This window comes from Pygoscelis adeliae, unplaced genomic scaffold (assembly GCF_000699105.1).
Source record: "Pygoscelis adeliae isolate BGI_AS28 unplaced genomic scaffold, ASM69910v1 Scaffold130, whole genome shotgun sequence".
Lineage (NCBI taxonomy): Eukaryota > Metazoa > Chordata > Aves > Sphenisciformes > Spheniscidae > Pygoscelis > Pygoscelis adeliae.
Window position 1 is genome coordinate 3,354,502 of NW_008824031.1, and position 19,537 is coordinate 3,374,038.

The window sequence follows — 19,537 nt, forward strand, 5'->3', positions numbered from 1 at the left end:
GGTGCGACCCGAGTGCTTGCTCCTGCTGCTCGGGCACGGCGCATCGCCCTGCTTGCAGGACAGTGCCGGGAATACCCCCCTCGACACCTTGCTGCAGCAGATTTCCCACACGCCGGCAGTTAACACGCGTGCCAAGCTCCTCTGCCTCGACTGCCTCTTCTTCTTTGTGCCTCAGGACCTCCAGTTCTCAATGAAGCAGCAACTGTTGGACAACCGGCAGCGGTGGCAGGACCTCCTGGGGGAGAACAGGTTGCAGTGCCTGCTGGGCTTAGCTCCCCCGTCACTGTTTGTCGGAGCCATGCGTGTCTTGATCAGGACCATTTCACCTGAGCATTTCCCAGAGGCTCTGGACAATCTGCCTCTGCCTCAGTTTCTAAAGCCTTTGGACTTGAAACTGGAGAGCTAGAGAGGTGGTATGAGAGTCTCCTGCTCACCTGACAGAAATAGACTGTTGTGCTAAAAATGTATTGGTATACAAAGCTGCTCATGCGGCAGCCAAGTATCCATTTTAATTAGAACTGTATTTTTTAAAAGAATTGTATCTGGCACTTTACAATATATTTTATTTAAAGATCCTTGTGGTGAGGTGGTCTGCACTGCATTTTATAAAAACATTCTATGGCATGTACAAATGAGGGTATGTGGGAGAATATATTTGTAAATACATCTGAATAAACCAGTGGCAGATGTGATCAAAATACAAATTGAGCGACTGAAAACTCTGAAGTGGCATGTGCCTTGGGAAAGCATATGCGGGGTGGGGGAGTATCTTTTCGTTAGGATTTCCCTGTTACATAAGTGTCGCGGTCCTGGAACAGGATGACTCCTTTTTTACAGCTCTCCTAATACATCTTGGCAGGGATGCAGGGTTTTTTTAAAGGCACAGATGAAAACTTCCTCATCTTGTACACAAGACCAAAGAGAAGCCAGATACTATTAAAACTTCCCTAAATAAGGCTGGCAGGGATGTGCAGCTGAACAAAATATGTTTTAAAATATGCATAAATAACAGTTGGTTTCCTTGCGAAGTTCTCTCTGTTCCCCTTGGTGAGCCGCGGTACTTGTTGTCGGGCAGAGGAGAGCCTGAGTACACACGTTGCTCTGGCCAAAAGTGTTCCTGCCCTGGCAGGAGGCAGGAATGGGCCCTGCAGCCACTCTGTGTGATTGCTGCAGGGTGAGGAGGGTAGCACAGAGCAAGAGGGCCAGCCTCCTTGTGCCTTCCCTCTGCTATGCCCAGAGGGGTTTATGTAGGTATGGCAATGGCCCAGGTCCCTAGAGCAGCTTTTTTCAGTGGATTCCGGCCCCTGCGCTGCCAGTCCCCAGCAGGATGTGATGGCTTAGGTTCAGCTGAGAGCGCTGTGGCAGTCTTGGTGTCCACTCTGGGTACCAGAGGAGTAGCTATGATATCTGGCCTTCCCCCAGCTATCCCTTCTGAGATGCTCCAAGGTACATAAAACATCTTCACAGCTGCTCCAGATCAAAAAGCCCTTTAGGGATAATGTCCTGCCTCCAACACTTGCGTTTAGACACATCAAAGTCCTGAGCAAAGGCTTCTTTGCTCTGCAACCTTTACTCTACAGCATTCTGGGCAATCACGCTGTGACAGCCCTGTAAAACTGGCACTGCCCCTGCCTGCTCTGCAGGGAGCGAGCTGCGCCGGCTCCGCCAGCATTGCAATGATAGAAATCTCCTAGGCCACAGCGCTGTAGCTTTGTGTCTGTTGTTGGAAGTTGTCAGTGAAACTGCAGGGTTTTGTTTCAGTGCTTAAAGTTGTAGCCAGGGAGTTGTTTGCCACTTGAACTATTTCAGCACTGTTGTTCCCTTTGGGGTCATCAAGGAACTGATGTGCTCAGAGAGAAGAGGCCATGTTCAAGGCACAGATTTCTTTATTCGTGAATTAATTTTGGTTAGGAAAAAAAAAACCAGAATGAGGCACTGTAAGCTGTTCATGCTTCAGCAGAACAGAGTGGTATTTCATCTAAAATAACCTCCATACTGCATGCACAATAAAAGATAAGCCATACTTCTGAAATTTGAGATGCAACAGAAAGAAGATTGCTATTCTTAGACTGCTGGCACCGAAAATGTTTCCTAGAAAAGCAAATGTTCCTTTTTCCCAAGAAACCAAGCTGATATGTGCTCAAACTAATTACCATGGGAAATGTAGGTCCCTTGCTAGAAAGTATAGAACAACTCTAACTGTTCTCTTCAGTTACCTTGTTGATAATGAAAATACAGAAATCCAAAGAACTAACCCCTCGCTTAGCCGCTTAATAAAAAAATTTTGAAAATCTATGTTGCTAAATTCTTTATTTGACTACACATTCCCCATTGCTTCTGTAATAACGTGTGTGGAGGCATCTTCCAAAACCAGATGAGAAGTAAAGCAGTCAGGTCTAACTTGCACATGCAAAAGTGTCTTGAGGTGGGGGAAGAGACAGAGCTGGGGGTGGGAGGAAAGGATTATCAGCCTTGCTGACAAAGACATAATGAGATTCAGCAGTGGGGAGTTGGTCAGTTGAAGCGAGCACTGGAAGACGCTCCAGCTCCCAAGCTGTGAGGGTAATTACACATTGGAACCGCATGACAGGCTGGGCAGGACATCCTACACCTTAAAATAAGCCCGTTAACAAACAATAATGCAAGGCCAAAGCTGCCCCTGTGATTCCCTACAGCCCTCCCACCAGCTCTCGGGTAATTCACTTTAACAAACAGAAAGGGTCCCCTCAATATGTTGTGATGGGTCCAAAGTCAGCTAACTGCTGTGCCCCTCCTGTTATTCTAGCACAGAAGTCAAGCCTGTTGCCGAGCCCGTGCTGGGATCACTCTGCTGAAGGTCACTGACGGACCTTGCTACATGTGGCTTATAGATGTGTCTGGAATGCTTAATCTGGAGAGGCTGAGAGGGACTGTGGGCAAACTACACTGGTGACTACACAGATCACTCACCCAACTGGGTCCAGGCTTGTTTTTCAAACAGAGTCACAGCTTGGAAAAAGGCTGGGGCTTCTCGGCTTTGGAAACAGAAGTCCTTTGTTTATAGACCGAGCAATAGTGGCATCAGCTTTCCTCAGACTGACTTGCCAGCATGTCTCTGTCCTCTGCCACCTTTGGAGCACAGTGGAGTGCAGGCTCCACAGCCTGTTCAGTTCTCCGTCTCTTGGTGAAGGCTGCCAGCAAAAATGCCAATTAGTGCCAGCTGCAACACCATTGACAAGCTTAGTAAAGCAAGCACGGACAGTCATTATGTCTCCGCAGAAGAGGACTGCCAGTGCTAGTCAGGGAGCTGGCCACAAAGGTGTGGGAAAGAAGATTCACGGAGTCCTAACACCATGAGAGCACAGGGGCAAGGATATATACGTAAAAGCTTCTGTCTTACCTGCACAGGTTAATCTAGTCACACAAGGCGAATTACTCGTCTGTACGAAATGCTTTCAAAAGCATATAAGGCAGTATATAGAGGCAGCATTCCTGAAAAGCTTAGTTTCAGACAGTTCCTCTAAAAGGCTACTTTCTATCATGAAACAGTGATGAAATGTAATAAATACTTCCCATGTGTTGCTCAAGCACTTTCAAAACAAAATATTCCTACACTACCCACCTTTTAGTACAAAGTGGGTTTATATGTTGTGACAGGTAAAAAAGGCCTGAAACACTTTCATTCCAAAAGCAAGGGGAGAGAATAACCACTGTGTTACTTTTATATTTGACTCTTCGCAATTGACTCCTCTCTGCAGCTCCCTTAAATATTTCAGGAGTTACAAAGTTTAGCCTGTCCAGAGTCTGCTGAAGGAGCTGAAGTCTACCGTAATTTTGAGTAACTCATTTAAAAGATGAATTTGGGATCTTTAAGTCTTCTTTTACCCAAAATATCAAGTAGTTAAAGTATTTAAATTGTTGTGAACACAAAACTAGGTGGTTTAAATAGTCTAAAAAAATCCCTTACTATAACATTTGTCTCAGTCTTGCTCTCTGACGTACTGTCCTGTCATAAAAGCTGCATCCTTGTTCTTGCCATGGTCACAGCCTGGTACGAGCATTGCCAGAGGTGGGCACCTTAAATTTAGCGGAAGAAGCAGGTATTAAGTACACCTGAAAATCACTCCCTTCATGAATATGCATAGATTTGGAACATCAAGCCTAGCATCAGTTTAACACTCAGCACCGCACAAAGAATATCTGCTGCAAATAACTAAAGCTTTCGCACAGCTTCAGAGGGAGAGGATGAGGACTGTTAATGAACAGGCTCCGTGTGGACAAGTCTTGCAAATTAAACCAAACAGGCAGGCATAAAGCAAAGGAGAAGAGCAAGCAGGAAACCATCAAGAGCACGACCTGCCGGGAGAGGAAGCCTTGGCTATAGGTATGACTGTAATTACAGGCTGGTTTAAAATGAAGTTGAAAACAGCAAGGACAAAGATCCAGCACAGAGGCATGGAAAGACAGAGACTAGAAACGGGCCAGGGTGCCAGGTTTGTTTCCTAATCCCTATTTGTCCTATGTCTGGTGTTCAAGTCGTATGGGTTTTTGACTTGCAATATAACAAATCTATTGACATCAGCAGATCATTGTGCATTGCATCACCCCGTCTTCAGATCGGTGTTCCCAACTAGACAAACAAAGCACCCATGCCATGTGCTTAATATTTAAACAGCACTGTAAATCCTTGCAAACCAACTTTTGTAACACCTATGTTAATAACAGTACTTCCATCGCTGGTTGGTGTCAGCAGCTGTCTGAGGTTAGATCACCATTACTTCCTAGCCTGGCTTCAGTGGTCTCTCCTCCACCTACAATGTGTGAAAAAGAAACTCTGCCTATTACTTGCTCAGACCACATCAAACTGACCTATATTATCACACACAAGAATCACATCTATGGTGTTGCAAGGCTGCTGCTTGCACTGCTTTACTCCTGCTCTTTTCCACCAAGCAGGTACACATGCATGTGTAGCACAAGAACAGAAGGAGCAGAACTCTCTTGCAAAACATAACTCATCAGTCATAGCAGAAAACAGAAGTACAGTTTGCAAAGACATCAGAGATCCCTCACTGCTGCTAAAAGAAATGGATCCAAGTTCAGCTGGGATAAAAGGGTTCCCCCTACTTGCCCTGATGACCTCTGAAAGGAACGGTATCTCTTTGCCCAGTGGTTTACCTGATAAATGGAAAGACCACATAAATCACAAAGCAAATCTTTACAAGCCTCAAATGATGAGAAACTCATCACGTTTAGGAATTACTGCTAAAGTCAGAAGAGTCTAGTCATCTAGTCTAAATTGTGTATGACACAGGTCAGCAGTTCCCATGTTGGGCCTGTCACATCTGGTTGATTTGCAGCATCTGCTTTAAGTCCAACTTTGTTTTATAGATTTTTGAACAGCGGAGCATCCAAGACTCTCTGAGGAACTTGTGGCTGAGTCAAGCAAAGGTCCCATCCAGATCGCCTCAATCTCTCGTCTGTCCCTAAACCACAAAACATCCCCTGCCATCAACCCTGCCTCCTTCTTCTGTAGGAAAAATTAATCACTTCCTAATGCAAATGCGAGAATTGACCAGAATGGATCTGAGTCAGCAAGGAGGGAGGCAGAGACCCACTTCAGAGAAGCAGGGAAGGCAGAAAGGGGCTTTGATCTGTCCCACGCTTGGGCTTCAGCTCTGCGAGCAAGGTTTCAGCAAGAGTCTGAGCCAGTAAGTCAGGGCCCTGGGTGAGCTCCAGTCACACCAGCCATTATAAGGTTACGTTCCCTGTACTACAAGTCTAATGGGAAACCGTGCAAATCAACCCTTCTCCTTCAGGAAAGCTTATTAGGCCCAAAAAGTTCAATTCCCAAATTCAGGCCTGATGCAACCCATTCTGAGCCATGGCAAGACACCTGCATGCCCGGGATATGAGGGGAGACCATGGGCCAGTCTCCCCGTCCCTGCACTCCCCACCTAAGGCAAACACAAGGGCAGGAAGCTCCACAGCTCTCAACAGGGAGGCGAGCAAGGCATCAGGGCCAGCCAAGCCCTTCCCTTAGGCTCCTCTGTGGAAAGCAATGGAAGGAGGCCAAGGGAAGAGAGAGAGGCTTCCAGGCAGAAAGCACTTGGCTGCACGCCTCAGCCAGGACAGGGAGCAGCTTCCAGCTCCGAGGAGGACAGCATCCTCCCTGCCGCCTGGCTCCACGATTCCTTCCCCACTCGCCACCAGCGCCACGGCTCCTCTCCCACAGCCTCACGGCTTTGAGGGCAAATTGCCTGTGCCTCACACACCAGTGATCAGGCAGTGTCCACAGACCCTGACTCTGTTTGGAAGACTGGGCAGCCCCATCTTCTCTCTCAGCCAGCAAAGCTCCCCGGCCCAAAATTGTCCCTCCACTCCTTTGTTCCAGCCCCAGTGGTAATTACTGTTTTGATGTAAGGGTGGTTTTTTGGCATCATGCTCTTAATATTCAGGCTTTATTTTATAATCATTAGGGTTCTTCTTTTTAATGGTGCAAGTAAATTATAGTAAACACATTATACTACATCACATTCATATTTTTAATGTGGTGTCATTTCCCTGACAATGTTTGAGGTAGCATTTTAGAGCAAAGCCTAAAAGGGTAAGTAATTTCTAACTCACAGTAAGAGAGAATCAAGTCCCTTGAGGAGCTGAGTTTTTGAACGTCCTTTCCTCCAAAACCATCTGCTAGTGCTCTCCTGCTCTCTCCCACTCCTGCAATAAGGAAAGCTATTGATGGTTAGTGACTCAAAGTGACAAGAGAGAAGGATGCAGACTCTCAGACTGATTTCAGTCCTTTGCTAATGACATGCACAGACAGGGCTACGGCCAAAGGCAGGCTGGACAAAAGTCTTGAACTAGTAATGAAGGTGACCTGAGTCACCTTATCCACCTTATCTGGTGGTGCTTATCCACCGCCTCTGCAAGGAGAGGGGCACATTGCTTCTTTCACTTATAACACATTTGCAGGCTTCCCTCAGGTTTGCCTCCTCCTTCAGATGGCCAAGGTTTGACTCAGCTTTGCTGCCATGTCATCTTCCCTGCCAGTAGCAGCACCAGGGCTGTGGTTAGACTGAGAACGCCCTGGCAGAAAAACACCTTCTGAGACAGCCCTGAGGTAAGAGCTGCTGGAAGGGCAGACCAGGTGAGTCACTCACTGAGTCACTCAGCAGGTAGAATATTTTGAAGGATAAAACCAGATCGTTTCCTTCAAAAGGAAATGCCAGCTGCACAGCTAAAGTAGTGCATGTATCGCCCAGGTTGCCTTCACTATGGAGAACACTGGCTGTGGTGTCAGAGCTCTGTGCAACTTGCTGACCAGAGATGGCCAGTTCACATCCAGCAACATCATCCCAACCTTCCTGATAGGTCAGCAAGCTATCACCCCATCAGCCATGGCTATGGCACCAAGTTCTAGGTGAAAGACTCAAGGTGTATCTCCTCATAGCCCTTTGCTCCAGCCAGTCTGATCTCTCAGGAGACTATGGCTTCTCCTGAGGGTTGTCACCCCAGAATGGGTGTACAGTGGGAGACGCTCCACCCTCCATTCCTTCTCTCAGGAAAAAAGACCCCTCCCCCAGCACAGCCTGTCCTGAGACTCTTGTCTGCCACTGGTCCCTTCCAGCACTGCTTACACCCCTGCTCTTAGGGTGCAGGGGAAGCACACTACCTGCACGGTAACGGGCGAAGAGCATAGCCAGCATCCAAGCTATCCTTCATGGTTGAAGAGACTTGGTAAGTCCCGGCTGCCCACTGAGACCAGACTCCTGGGGAAGCACAGAGTAGGAGGCACCTGGGTGTTGGGGAGAGCAGCATGGCCAGGCAGACAGTGGGGCCAAGCACCACAACACTTGTATCATGAATGCTGTGAGAACTTGAGGTCCTAATTCTTTGGTACCACATGGTATCAGCTGTGCTTGCTTACATGCTTAGATATGCCTAGCAACGATATGCCTGTGGTACTGATGCATTGCCCACATGATGAACAGCCAACTCACATCACATCTCCCCCTTCCAGTTTAGAGAGACATAGAGCAGTTAAATCCCAGCTTCTGAGCTGGAACTTTTTCTCAAGTGATATCAGCAAATATTCTTATCACCAGAGGTCTCTGGCTCAATATTGCCCTGCGGTGGCCTCAGCAGTGGCCTTTAACTCTTCAGGTCTCACAGCCACTGACTCAACACAGCCAGCTAGCAGCAGACCTTGTCCTGCAATAGTCCATGGTGTACCTGCAAACAGCACTTTTGCTTGTACAAGCCAGGGAGTTATCAGGTAAATGTTTCTCTCTAATGCACAGCTAAGCCTGCTGGGGCCAAAAAGAGAACCATAATCCCCTGCACACTGCTCAAACCGCAGGACTCTGCTGTGTTCCCATCCTCTTTCCACTTTTGCTGAATGATGGGAGGAGAAGAAAGGGGGAGCGAATTGCCTTGCTGCCCCTGATAGTGAGGGAGTAACTTTCCAAGACAGAGCCAGGCAGAAGAGGGGAGGAGTAACACAGAGCTTGGCTCTGCCCACCTCCAACTCAAAAGGAAAAGCTCTGCTTAGCAAATGCTGTGCCTTTCAGAGAGTGCTAAGCAGCACTGAGCACTCACTTTGGGAAGTGACAGGTCCCAGCTGGTAGTCTGGATCTGCATCTATTCACCTTTTCAGCATTTGCAGTTCATGCATGGAGAAGTGGCACTGTACTGTACCAAACCAAGGATACAGAACTGGGAAGGTATTCGGAAGTATTTTGTTCCAGAATCAAAAGAAGCCTTTCCTGCCTCCTGCTTGGGATTTGATGCTTTAGAAACTGGTTGCTCAGATACCAAACAAATCTTGTGTAGACTCCCTGTTAAAACAAAAGCATAGAAATTTATGCAACCAAATCCCTGCTTTGGACTGTGACCTTACCAGGCCCTATTCATTAATTAGGCTACACTGAAGCTTTACTCAGATCCAAACCCGACACTAATGCAGCTGACTCTGTAGGAGACACCCTTCCTGATGGCACACATACCGAACATGCTGTTTTAATGCTATGTTGACCACAAGTGGCCTTGATGACCTAGGCATTAAATATAGTGTGGCAGAAAGATAATGCGTCCTACCTCTCTCTATTAGCTGGTGTCTGTGAAGAAAAAAGCCAGTTTGGCTATCTGAGCTGATGGCTTTTAGCTCAGCTGGCAAAAGGGCTGCGTGCACTGTGATAGCAAGTCTTGAGCTCAGAGCCTATGGAGAACCTGTATTCTTTGTGGTATCAAAACATGAAACTCAAGCGCAATGATCATGGCATTTTTGCCCGCCTTCCTAGTTCCCCAGCCTCTGCAATGGAAAAACATAATTATTTATTGGTTTGTTGCTCACTTTTCTATTACCGTAGGATGTACTTGCCCTGACCGTCATGCTACTCTCAAGCCCACACCCTCATCGAAAAAAAAACTGAACTTCTGGTTAGCGAGGGTCACACCACCCTGCTCACCACTCGGGTTTACTCCTTTCTGAGCAGTGTTTGGAAACTGCTCCCAAGCACAGTAAGTCTGCCAGCAGCAAACCTTCGACTCCTGTTTCTTGTTTGCCTGCCCTCCTTCATCTGCCTACAGGTAAAGACAAGTTTGCTGCTGATCATCCCTTCGGAAAGTGCAGCTACCACAAGAAAACATGGAGAAATATGAGAGATGGCTGGCTTTGGTGAAAAATTACAAGGTTAAAAAAAAAAAAAAAAAAGGGTTACAGCACACAGCTCAGACTTGTTGAAGACAAAGGCTGATACTAAATGTGAGCATCCACTTATGGAGGGATCACCTCTGGGAAGAAAGATTATTGAAACCAGCACCTAGAGCTTGACAAAAATGGATTTACTATATAAATCTAACCATTTTCCTCTTATAAATTTGCCATATTTTGTAATGTCAAATCATCAGTGGTCAAATGAATCCCTCTCATCTTATGCTCTTGACATACTGATTCTGAAAATAAAACCAACCGAACAAAACCCCACTTGTGTTACAGCTATTACAGGTGACGTTACATGTATTACTAGCTAGCTGGTTGCTTTCGTGCCTCCCCTACAATAAAGAGCATTGTTTTCACACAGGCCATCAATAAGCCCTGAATGTTCTCACATATAAGCCAAAATAGCTGGAGGACTGATTTGCAGAAATGCTGAGCGTCCACAGCACCAAATGACATCAATGGAAGATGCACATGTTCTGCACCTTCAAAAGCCCTGACTTTCTGCTAATGCCTTTCAGATCTATGGAACAGAACACAAAAGGATATGAGTACTTCAAGAAGTGAAAACAAGGTGATACCACCTAGGTAGAAGAATCAAGCAAAGCAACAAAACATTAAATGGCTCTGACAGATGTTCTCATCCTTTTATATCATTACAGGATTGTTCCCTTTGTCCAGTCTTAAATGCTTCATAGAATTGGACTGCCACCATTTCCTGACAACAGCACAACCTAATAAGCCTTATTGTGAGGAAATGTTTCCTGCCATTAAGCCTGATTCTCCTTTCCTCATCCTTCTTCCATAGGTCAGAATTACTCTTTTCAGCATTCCCTGAAACCATCATATTACCTCTACTCGCCCTAGCAACCATGGATTAAGACAGGTATTCTTTAAAGGCTCTTTGACTTTTATTCCTGCCCCCCTCCCCAAGTCATTATCTCTGCTCAGTTCATTATTAACACTGGTGTTCTCAGAACTTCTTTTCTGAAATTCAGGTGCTTCCAGCTGTTTGTAGTAACCTAGATGTGAACACATCAGTATCAGAGGGAAAAGAAACTACGTTAGCACTATGCAATGCAAAAGAGCTTCACCCCGAACCAGGACCACAACTGCAAATACTATACAAAACCTGCTACACAGCTCTCCCTGGGACTTGACTGTCCTTTGAAAAGATATGCTCCTGTTTCCCCAACCAGTGGCATAGAATGGCTTCCAAAGATACTCCTTACTTATCCGGACTACAGCAGAGACACTGGGATAAAGAGGGGGAAAAAAAAGATGGTTCCTTCCCCAAGTGTCATCCATGTTAAAACTTTATGAGTCACTGCCAAGGAAGACAAACACTCAGTACGTGGCTCTCGCTTCAGACAAAGTAGATGCATTTATTTTGCAAAATCACTTCCCTGGGATGGCTTCCAAAGACATCCCCTACCTGGCTGAACAGAAGCAGAGTTGCCCCTAGAGATGTCATATGGCGAAGCCTTAGATCCTACCAACAATATTCCTGAAGCCATATCCAGATCCATTGTAGTGAAAGCTTTGCCATGGATTTATATAGGACTAAATATGAAAGACAAGCATTCCAATATGCCCTACTTGCCTGGCTGTGTTTTCACAAAATAATTTTTCAAAATAATTAAAGATTTTTTTTTTCTAGTCACCACAGTACGGTTGTAACTGTTACCAGTATTTCTTGAGCTTAACACGACAACTGAATTCAGATATTGCAAATCTTTTATTGGGAAAACAGCTAAATATAAGCCAAGTAATCAATGATACCAATGTTAATAAACAAAAATAAACTTATATTCATAGTTGTCAGATTATTTATTCGTTTTGGGAAAGCAAGACTATGTACACATTTCTACTGCAGCAGTGTTTCTGGAGCAGTGATTCTCAAACAATGGTCCATCAGGCACTGACAAGTGGCCCACATCTGGTTTACAGACATGTACAACTTCTGCAGTGCTTTTTATTAAAAGCTTGATGGAAAAAGTGCGGGAAAATCTACAAGGAAGTTTTAGTGGTGACCCAGGTCAACCCACTCAAGAATTTGGGGAATCACTATTTTAAATTTACTCACTCTGTACAAGTTGGAACTTGTAAAACTAACAAAGATCAATAATGAAAGATGAGGAGCTTGAATGTGGAAAGCAAATAGGATAATGATATGCAAATCATCTGGGTACGCAGAGACAGATCTAATTGTTGGATCCATTAGACACTGGATTTCAAAAATACCCAGCTCAAGCTGAAAGTCACTGTGACCCATTAAGGTCCTCAAAAAACTGTAGATGGTAGATACAACAAGAGCTGTGCTACTCCCCACAACGCTAACTTTTTAAATTAAAAACTGCATGAAATTTGGTGAAATTCAGCATGAAGAGAGCATGAAGTAAGTTTTATTTGTAACAACTGATCGAGGATGTCATTTATGTCTGTGTTACACTGACGTGTTCCACCCTGGCTGACTTCAGGAACTGTAGCAGGGAACCCTAGACCTAAAGCAAGAATCCTTAGAGACAGACCTAAGAAACCACACATTTGCCAAGATCTGCAAAAGATTCCTATTATCCACCACGGAGGCTGGCAAAACTCTCAAGGTAGGGAATCATATGTAGACTATGAGCCTGTCCCTGCTGCCCAGAACAAACGTGCTATGGGAGACACTGAAGTCTAGCTCTTGGCAGTACAGTTCTGCAGAGACAATATTCTTCTTCAGGTCTCTGAACCCGATTGCAAGATAGACGCCAACCTGCTCCTAAAACTGGCTTTGAGAAATCACTGGATGTATGATTGCAAAACTTAGGGATTGAATGAAGCATGGCCTTTTAAATGAAAGCTGAGCTCACCTTGCTCAGTATGCTTTGAAAACTCATCTGGCAAGATACGGCATCTCTTGCCCATTAAAAAAAGAAAAAACAACCAACCAACCATCCGTCACCTTCCGTCTTGAAAGTCTTCTATTAAAATCAGGTTTAAGAAGTTATCATATTGCAAGCAGCCAGCAATGGTGAAAAACATGCTGCAAAGTACTATGGACAAGGTTAAAAGTAACACAAAAACCTGCTGGCTTTAACTTTGGTTTTAATAAAATACCAAAGCTTAAGTAGAAGGAGCTGCTTCGCTACATCCCTGCACCTCAGCTCCTGTCATAGAGCAATCAGAAGTGGCAAGATGGGGAGGAAGGAAAGAAGGTGACATATAAAACACTCAGAATAGCCTCTACACAGTCCTGTGTTCTCCTCCCAGGAATGCTCTATATGGGCACCATGCGATCACGTAGTTGTGCATGGAAGGACAGGAGAAAGATCTCTCCACTAAGCAAAGAACAGTATGAAAAGAAGTCAGCAGGCCTTAAAAGCAAGAGGATTCAGCTTTCCAATGTATCAGTTCTTAGTACAGACAAACACATATATCAGATTTTTTTTTTTGTTGTTTTAAACACACACCCCCCGATTGTATTTTAAGTAACCAGCTAATTAGGCCTGAAGCCCAATAGATCTCCTACACAAGTACCTATGGCATTAATGTTAATATTTAACAAGGTCAGCGTTATTATTACAGTAATTATAAAGTGAATTAACAGTGCTAAACCTGTTATTTCAAAGTGTTACACTGATGATTTACCATGTTCTCCTTAACTTAAAAGGAGTGACTTTCACCACAGCACCATGGAATGAAGTGCAGATCCGCCACTTCACATGTTTGTTATTCCCAATTTGGAGCGCTGGGTGCAGCTCACGGAGGGAACAGACTATAGCCCATCTGTTGAGGCAGAGAACGGATTTAGCAAGACAAGCGTGGGAGCTGAGCAAGTAAAATCTCAGTCATCCTAGCAATTACCCTACTTACTTTGCACTTCCCATGATCAGCTGGCTGGTCGGTCCCTATAACAACCAGGGATTGTGGGGTTTCTTGCTGGCAGTTGCATTTTTCCCCCTGCAGCTCAAGCAAATTCGTTCTTTTTTGTACATCCCCCTGCTGCGTAGCCAGCACATGTGCCAGGCAGTCTGCTGGGGGCTTCCCTGAAACCTTCCTCCCAGTCTTTTATTTTTTCTGGGAGAGCTCTAATTAGCTTGATCTTTCACCTGACCCAGGGAAGCTTTGCTAAATTCATCCAGCCCACAGTTAGGCAAAACACGGCAGCATAACAACTTCAGCAAGAAGTCACCTATTGAGTATTCCTATTTCATGCTTTAACAGACATAACATCTATGCTACTTCTCCATTCTGTATACAAGATACCTATGCACGCTCATAACAGAGAGCTCCTCCTGGCAAAGGCTCACTATACTGATTAGACTGCAGGTCCACTGAATACAAATAAAGCACGCAGTCAACTTGTGCAAATTCAAGATGGTACGTACAGGACGTTAATACAATTCTGTACACATCTTTAGGTATATTTTCTCTGGATATGAGATTCAAAACACAAGTGTTGTAAATTGAAGTCTCCTTCCTTTATCTCTATCTGCTGTAAGTGAATCTCAGCTGAGGTTATGAGAAAGGTATATTAAAAAGGAAAAGTAAGTCACTGGTTTCTTCTATATTGGACAGAAATAGTGAATAATGTTTGAAAGATTAATTCGTAACTACAGCCCCACTCAGTGTTATTAGTTGTGCACTATTCGGTGCCTCTATCAGAGAATCACAGGCTATAAAAATCAGTATATTTTAGTCATCTCTGAGGGCCAAGATAGAAAGGGCATTTTTCAGCCTGAAGGGTTTAGTATTTTTTGGTATTTTGTTATCATTGTATTAGCTTTTAGAGAACAGAAATCAAAGGTTTTTTATATATATATATACACACATATATATAAAAGTCCACATTCCATAAGAACATAAAGTTTCTCAAACAGATCTTTACTTTTTTCTACAGCTTTTTTTTTTTTCCTCACTAGCATCAAGCCAGATTTTAACTTTATGGCTAATATAACAACTTTGATAGACCTATTCAAATAGATTGCAAGTCAGATAAACTCGAAGACCAAAGGAATCATAACGGTAATTTCACCTAGCTTCCAGTCTGATACCAACCACAGTACTATCTACAACATTTCCTGCACTGAACCCAAAACCTCACTTCCTATCTTGATTTCAAGTGATGAGAAATCCATAGCTATTTCTGTGATAAACCTAGATATCACCATTCAGTAGTCTAGGGAGATCATTTCATTTATCCAGATATTTTAATCTTTATTGGTGGAGCTCTGCCTGTAATAATTCACAAAAGATAATGACTGCAACTCAACTTTCACTTTCCAGTAATTAAAATCTAGTCCTCTATATCACAAGTTCTCTTCTGTTCTGCTGATGTGAGAGTGGTTATTTTTAACTATAATAACTCATTCTCAAACAATCAGGGCGATCATCTTTGGCAAGGGATACATCAGCTTTCTTTGCTGGCTACTTGCCAGCATAATACTATCTCCAACATGCAACTTTCATTTTCAGGAAGGCTGTAAGAGGAATAAAGCCTGCATCTCACATTTTACAGCTAGAAGTCCTCAATCCAGATCTTCTCTCTCTACTCCTGACTGTAGGGATGGGATGCGGACAGGGCTGCTTAATGTAAAAACTGAAGATCAGAGATTTTTCACCAAGGTAATGAGGAGATCTCCATATCTTCATATATGATTTATGCTTTTCTAATTGCTAATTAACAAGGCAAAGCCATAGGCATACAGGCACTTGAATTTCAAGCCTTTACACTCAGAACAGCATTTACTGAAAAGTTGTCTCAAGGTTCTTCCTTGGAATCTATCCAGAACTCTAGCAGAAACAACTAGCAACAGCTCACTCATTAAAGGGAGTTTTATGAGAGAAGCAAAAAGATAAGCCAGAATGCCATGCTAGCCTGAAATAACCCACAAGTGCCTTCGAGATACTTGACAGGACTCATCTATTGAGAAGTAATATAGAGGAGTTATGGGGTTCAGACCTTCTGATGTCCACATGTGTGTGGGGAAGAAGGGGGGTTCTTGTCCATCACATCAAAAATACTTTTTGTACAGGTACAGAGAGTTTGGAATAAATGTGACTCTTTGTCCCTGTATAAATAAAGCTATGTTTAGACAATGACACAAGTCCATAATTAAGTGTTCCTCATTATCATTTTCTTAGCAGTAACAGTGTTTCCTAACAACAGTTCTACTATCTTACTTAAGCAATTAATGTATTTTCTTTGACACTTGTTAGTGAAAGATTTACTTTGTACCATTTAACATGATCTTATTCCTTTTTAGTGCTGCAACGCAGAGAAAAACAAGAGTTACTTATATGTCTAAGATGGCCGTTTCACACCAACTCATCACAGTCACCTGAACTTCCTTGAGCTGTGACATAAGGATTACTCCTGCATAATAGCAATGGGCTGGTGCTGTAAGGAGACTACTAGTTCCCCGCAGGAGCCAGCAGAAGCAGCTGAACCAGTTTGTCAAGATAAAAGCTATGATAATTAGCAAGGACATTGCCATGTGAATCTGAACAGGATTCCTGTGGCTGGAAGTGGGTTTAAGTGCCAGAAGCATCATTAATCATTGCTGTGCTTTCTTGTTATGAAGTTACCCAGGTCTCAACTCTGTCAGGAAACAGTTCTCCCCTCTGGTAAGCAAAGACAAGGTGCTCAGAAGCCTCAGCTGCAGTTACAGTTACAGGCCAGAAACAGAGGAATTCTTCAGATGAACTCAGATATTTTAAAATGCAAGGAAGGGTGGAGTTACAGCACGTGATACAATCACCTGTTTTCTGCTTGAACATTTTCTAGCTGTGACCACACGCATATTCTTCACTGAAAGCTAAAATATTTAACATGCAAGTACAATTTTTGTTTAGCATATAAGGAAAAACTTGTTTACTTCTATTACAGCAAGACCATTTTAACATGGAGGCAATAAGCTTAATATTCAAATATGAGAAGAGTTTAATTGTCTTTGCTTGGAAGATGACCATTTTGCTGGTTTGACCCACCTTTCACAATTAAAAAAAAAAAAACGAAATAAATTTTACAATATCCAGGTCCTTACACTGTCATTACCATATTGTCTGGGGTAATAGTAGGGGAGGGGTTTCATAAGCATGTCTGTCTTCCACATCAAGACAATTTCCAGACACAGAGATCTCTCTTGTGAATCATACAACAGATGAGTCTTACCACAGTAATTTATTTCTTAAAAATCTAGTTTTATTGCACTTGTCTCAAAGCACAAACAAAACCAAAAACCTAAATACAGAAATAAAAGTAAAAAACCCATCCTAATTTCATTAAAACTACCCTAAAAAGTAGTCTGGTAAGAGCTCTTGACACCAATTTAATATTAATGACCATAGCAAGGTACAGTATTATACAGTAAACAAACAACTAGCAAGCTCAAGCCATTACTAAGATGACTTTGAAAAACGTAATACAAAAGTGTCACTATTAAATAATGCCATTGTACTTGAGCATCTGGTGCTTGGCAGGCTGCAGAGAAGTACTCACATCCCTTCTCCAAAGTGATTGACTCAGGAGCTGCCACAAGATACTTTTAAGCTGAATTTCAGCTTCTTCGGGGTCCTCAAGATACCAAGCTATGTTTGCATAAAACAGACTGGGTTACTTCACAAGCTGATTCCATTACAATCCACTGCCAGACAGGCTAAAAAACCCTCTGGGGTAATCTCCATATACAGATGAGATAGCAATGAAGCAAACTTATCATCTGTAAAAGGGAAACAAATCTGTCCTCCCTGTAAGACTGAAAGATCAGACTGAGAACTGACAGCCAATATCACAAGTGCTACTAAAAAGTGACATAACTTGGTTCTCTCTCCACCGATTCACATTCTCACCTTGCACCATGTTTGTTCCAAGTTTAGTGCAGTACACACATGAATTATTCTGAAAGAGAACAGAGGTTAAAGAGAAAACACATCCTTTTCCGTATGTATTAAGTTCTCAAAACAGAAACATCCCCACTTTTCAACTCCTGGCCTTTTCTGAAGCTGGCTCTTTTACAGTATTGGTTAGCAGCTGCTTAAAACATCCTGATGATTTATAAGCTTAGAACGAACACAAAATAACTCCTCCGCCTACATACTGAACTCAAGTTCTCTCATCTATAGTTCTATTGCTTAAAAAAGATGAGGTATCTTTCAAAGAAGATTTAGAGTTTAAAGAAAAATAAACTGCAATGATTAACTTCGGTTACTTCCCAGTTCATCACATACCTCTGCTGCAACATCTGTTAAGTATAAGACACTTCAAAATTTAGCTAACATAGCTAAAAATCAGAATATTGTTAAGTATTTTCTCACAATATCACAATTTTTAGTGGGATATATAGGTAATTCTATCAATTACCATTTTTCCTCTTAATACATCTAAGTTTGGTACTCAAAACAATTTGAGTCCAAATGTTAAAGCACTGGCTGGAGGCACAAATACAGCACAACAGGAATTATGAAAGCTGCCTTGTAATGTAGTACAAACCCAACATGCAACTTCTTCCTATTCCAAAGCGGGACTTACACCCCAAAATCTGTCAGCTTCCTGATGGCTGTGTGAAACGGGCAAGAGTCCCCCTGATATTAGGTGTAATCCAAACTTCTCCCTTGTGAATGAAGCCAAATTATGAACCAAATTTCTAGAAATGGAAGGTTAGTATAGCCTTGCAGATATTTATATGGAAATGGATCAAACTAAGTTCATTTCAACACCAATGCCGTGTAATCGTGATGTTCTGAGATCTTACTAGGAAATACTTTGCCATATTTTCTTCCATGCTGCAAGGGAAAACAATTCTAAATATATGTACAATAGTTGGAGAGCGTTCCCATCAGTTTAGAGTTCCAAGTACAAGAAGAAATTGAGAAATGCTTAATGTTTCTGCTGTAGAGAAATATTTAATGCAACAGAATTCCTTCTCAAAATAAGTACACATGTATTAGTCTGCATGCTGTTGTGAAATAGTCACTTTCATTGCTAATAAGATTAACTTAAGAGTTATATTTCCGAAGGAGCTTCTACAGAAGTACAGTATAACAATTGCAGTATGCCACACCTAAAGAATCTCCCAAGAGATAATGGAACAAACATCAGAACTCACAGCTTGGAGGCTATTTAACAGGTCAGTTTTTCAATACAAAAGTGCTAATATCACAGGTCCAATATGAGTGGCTTTTAGATCCAACATTCTGTACATACATTACAGAAATTCTGTTCTTCTGTTTTTTTCACTGCTTCACAAGCTTGAGAGACTTCATATCACTTCCCATTCATCTTCAAAATCATCAGTGTGAAGCAGAACAGAAGTGTCATTGCTTTTCTGCAAACTATGGGAATGGCTAAAGGTCTTAGTGAGGCGCTGGAGAAGGGATCCTGAAGTACTGATCGCCCACAATTCATCTAGAGGGGTCACTGCAAAGCATAAATTGTCCATCTTTTAATTAAGGTAGCAGGCTCCAATTATAAACATTAAATAAATAATATTTGGATCTATTTTCCTAATTATACCCAGAGAAGGTTTTTACTAATGTGATAAAAGCACCCTTGGTGAAACTCTCAGTCAACAAAGCATTTAGAGTATGCAGCTCTCCCTGCACATGGTCAGCTTGAGCATCATCAGGCAGAAGTCAAAGCAGGCATCACAACATTTTGGACTGTCATGCAGAACCAACTTACCTGTTAAACGTGAGACATTTCCAGGAATCTTCTTCCAGTAGTCTCCTGCTGGATTCTTGTCAGTAATGCCGTATCGACGAGCTACATCTCCATTTGGACAGCGTGCCCAAACGGTCCTTGTACTTATAGCCAGCTGACAAGCCTGCAAACCTAAAGATAATTGGACATGA

General features: G+C 43.0%; 2 protein-coding genes across 2 annotated transcripts in view; one reads left to right on the forward strand and one right to left on the reverse strand.

The window, feature by feature from the left end:
• The window catches only part of ANKRD9 (ankyrin repeat domain 9), a 3,977-nt gene extending 3,278 nt beyond the window's left edge, over nucleotides 1-699 (forward strand). Inside the window, exon 3 of the mRNA XM_009328416.1 lies at nucleotides 3-699. Within this exon, the coding sequence (XP_009326691.1) occupies nucleotides 3-406 (404 nt within the window). The 3' untranslated portion in view covers nucleotides 407-699. The remainder of the gene's footprint in view (nucleotides 1-2) is intronic.
• A 17,869-nt stretch (nucleotides 700-18,568) lies between these two features.
• TECPR2 (tectonin beta-propeller repeat containing 2) overlaps nucleotides 18,569-19,537 on the reverse strand; it is a 38,734-nt gene continuing 37,765 nt past the window's right edge. Inside the window, 2 exon segments of the mRNA XM_009327974.1 lie at nucleotides 18,569-19,103; nucleotides 19,368-19,517. Of these exon segments, the coding sequence (XP_009326249.1) occupies nucleotides 18,946-19,103; nucleotides 19,368-19,517 (308 nt within the window). The 3' untranslated portion in view covers nucleotides 18,569-18,945.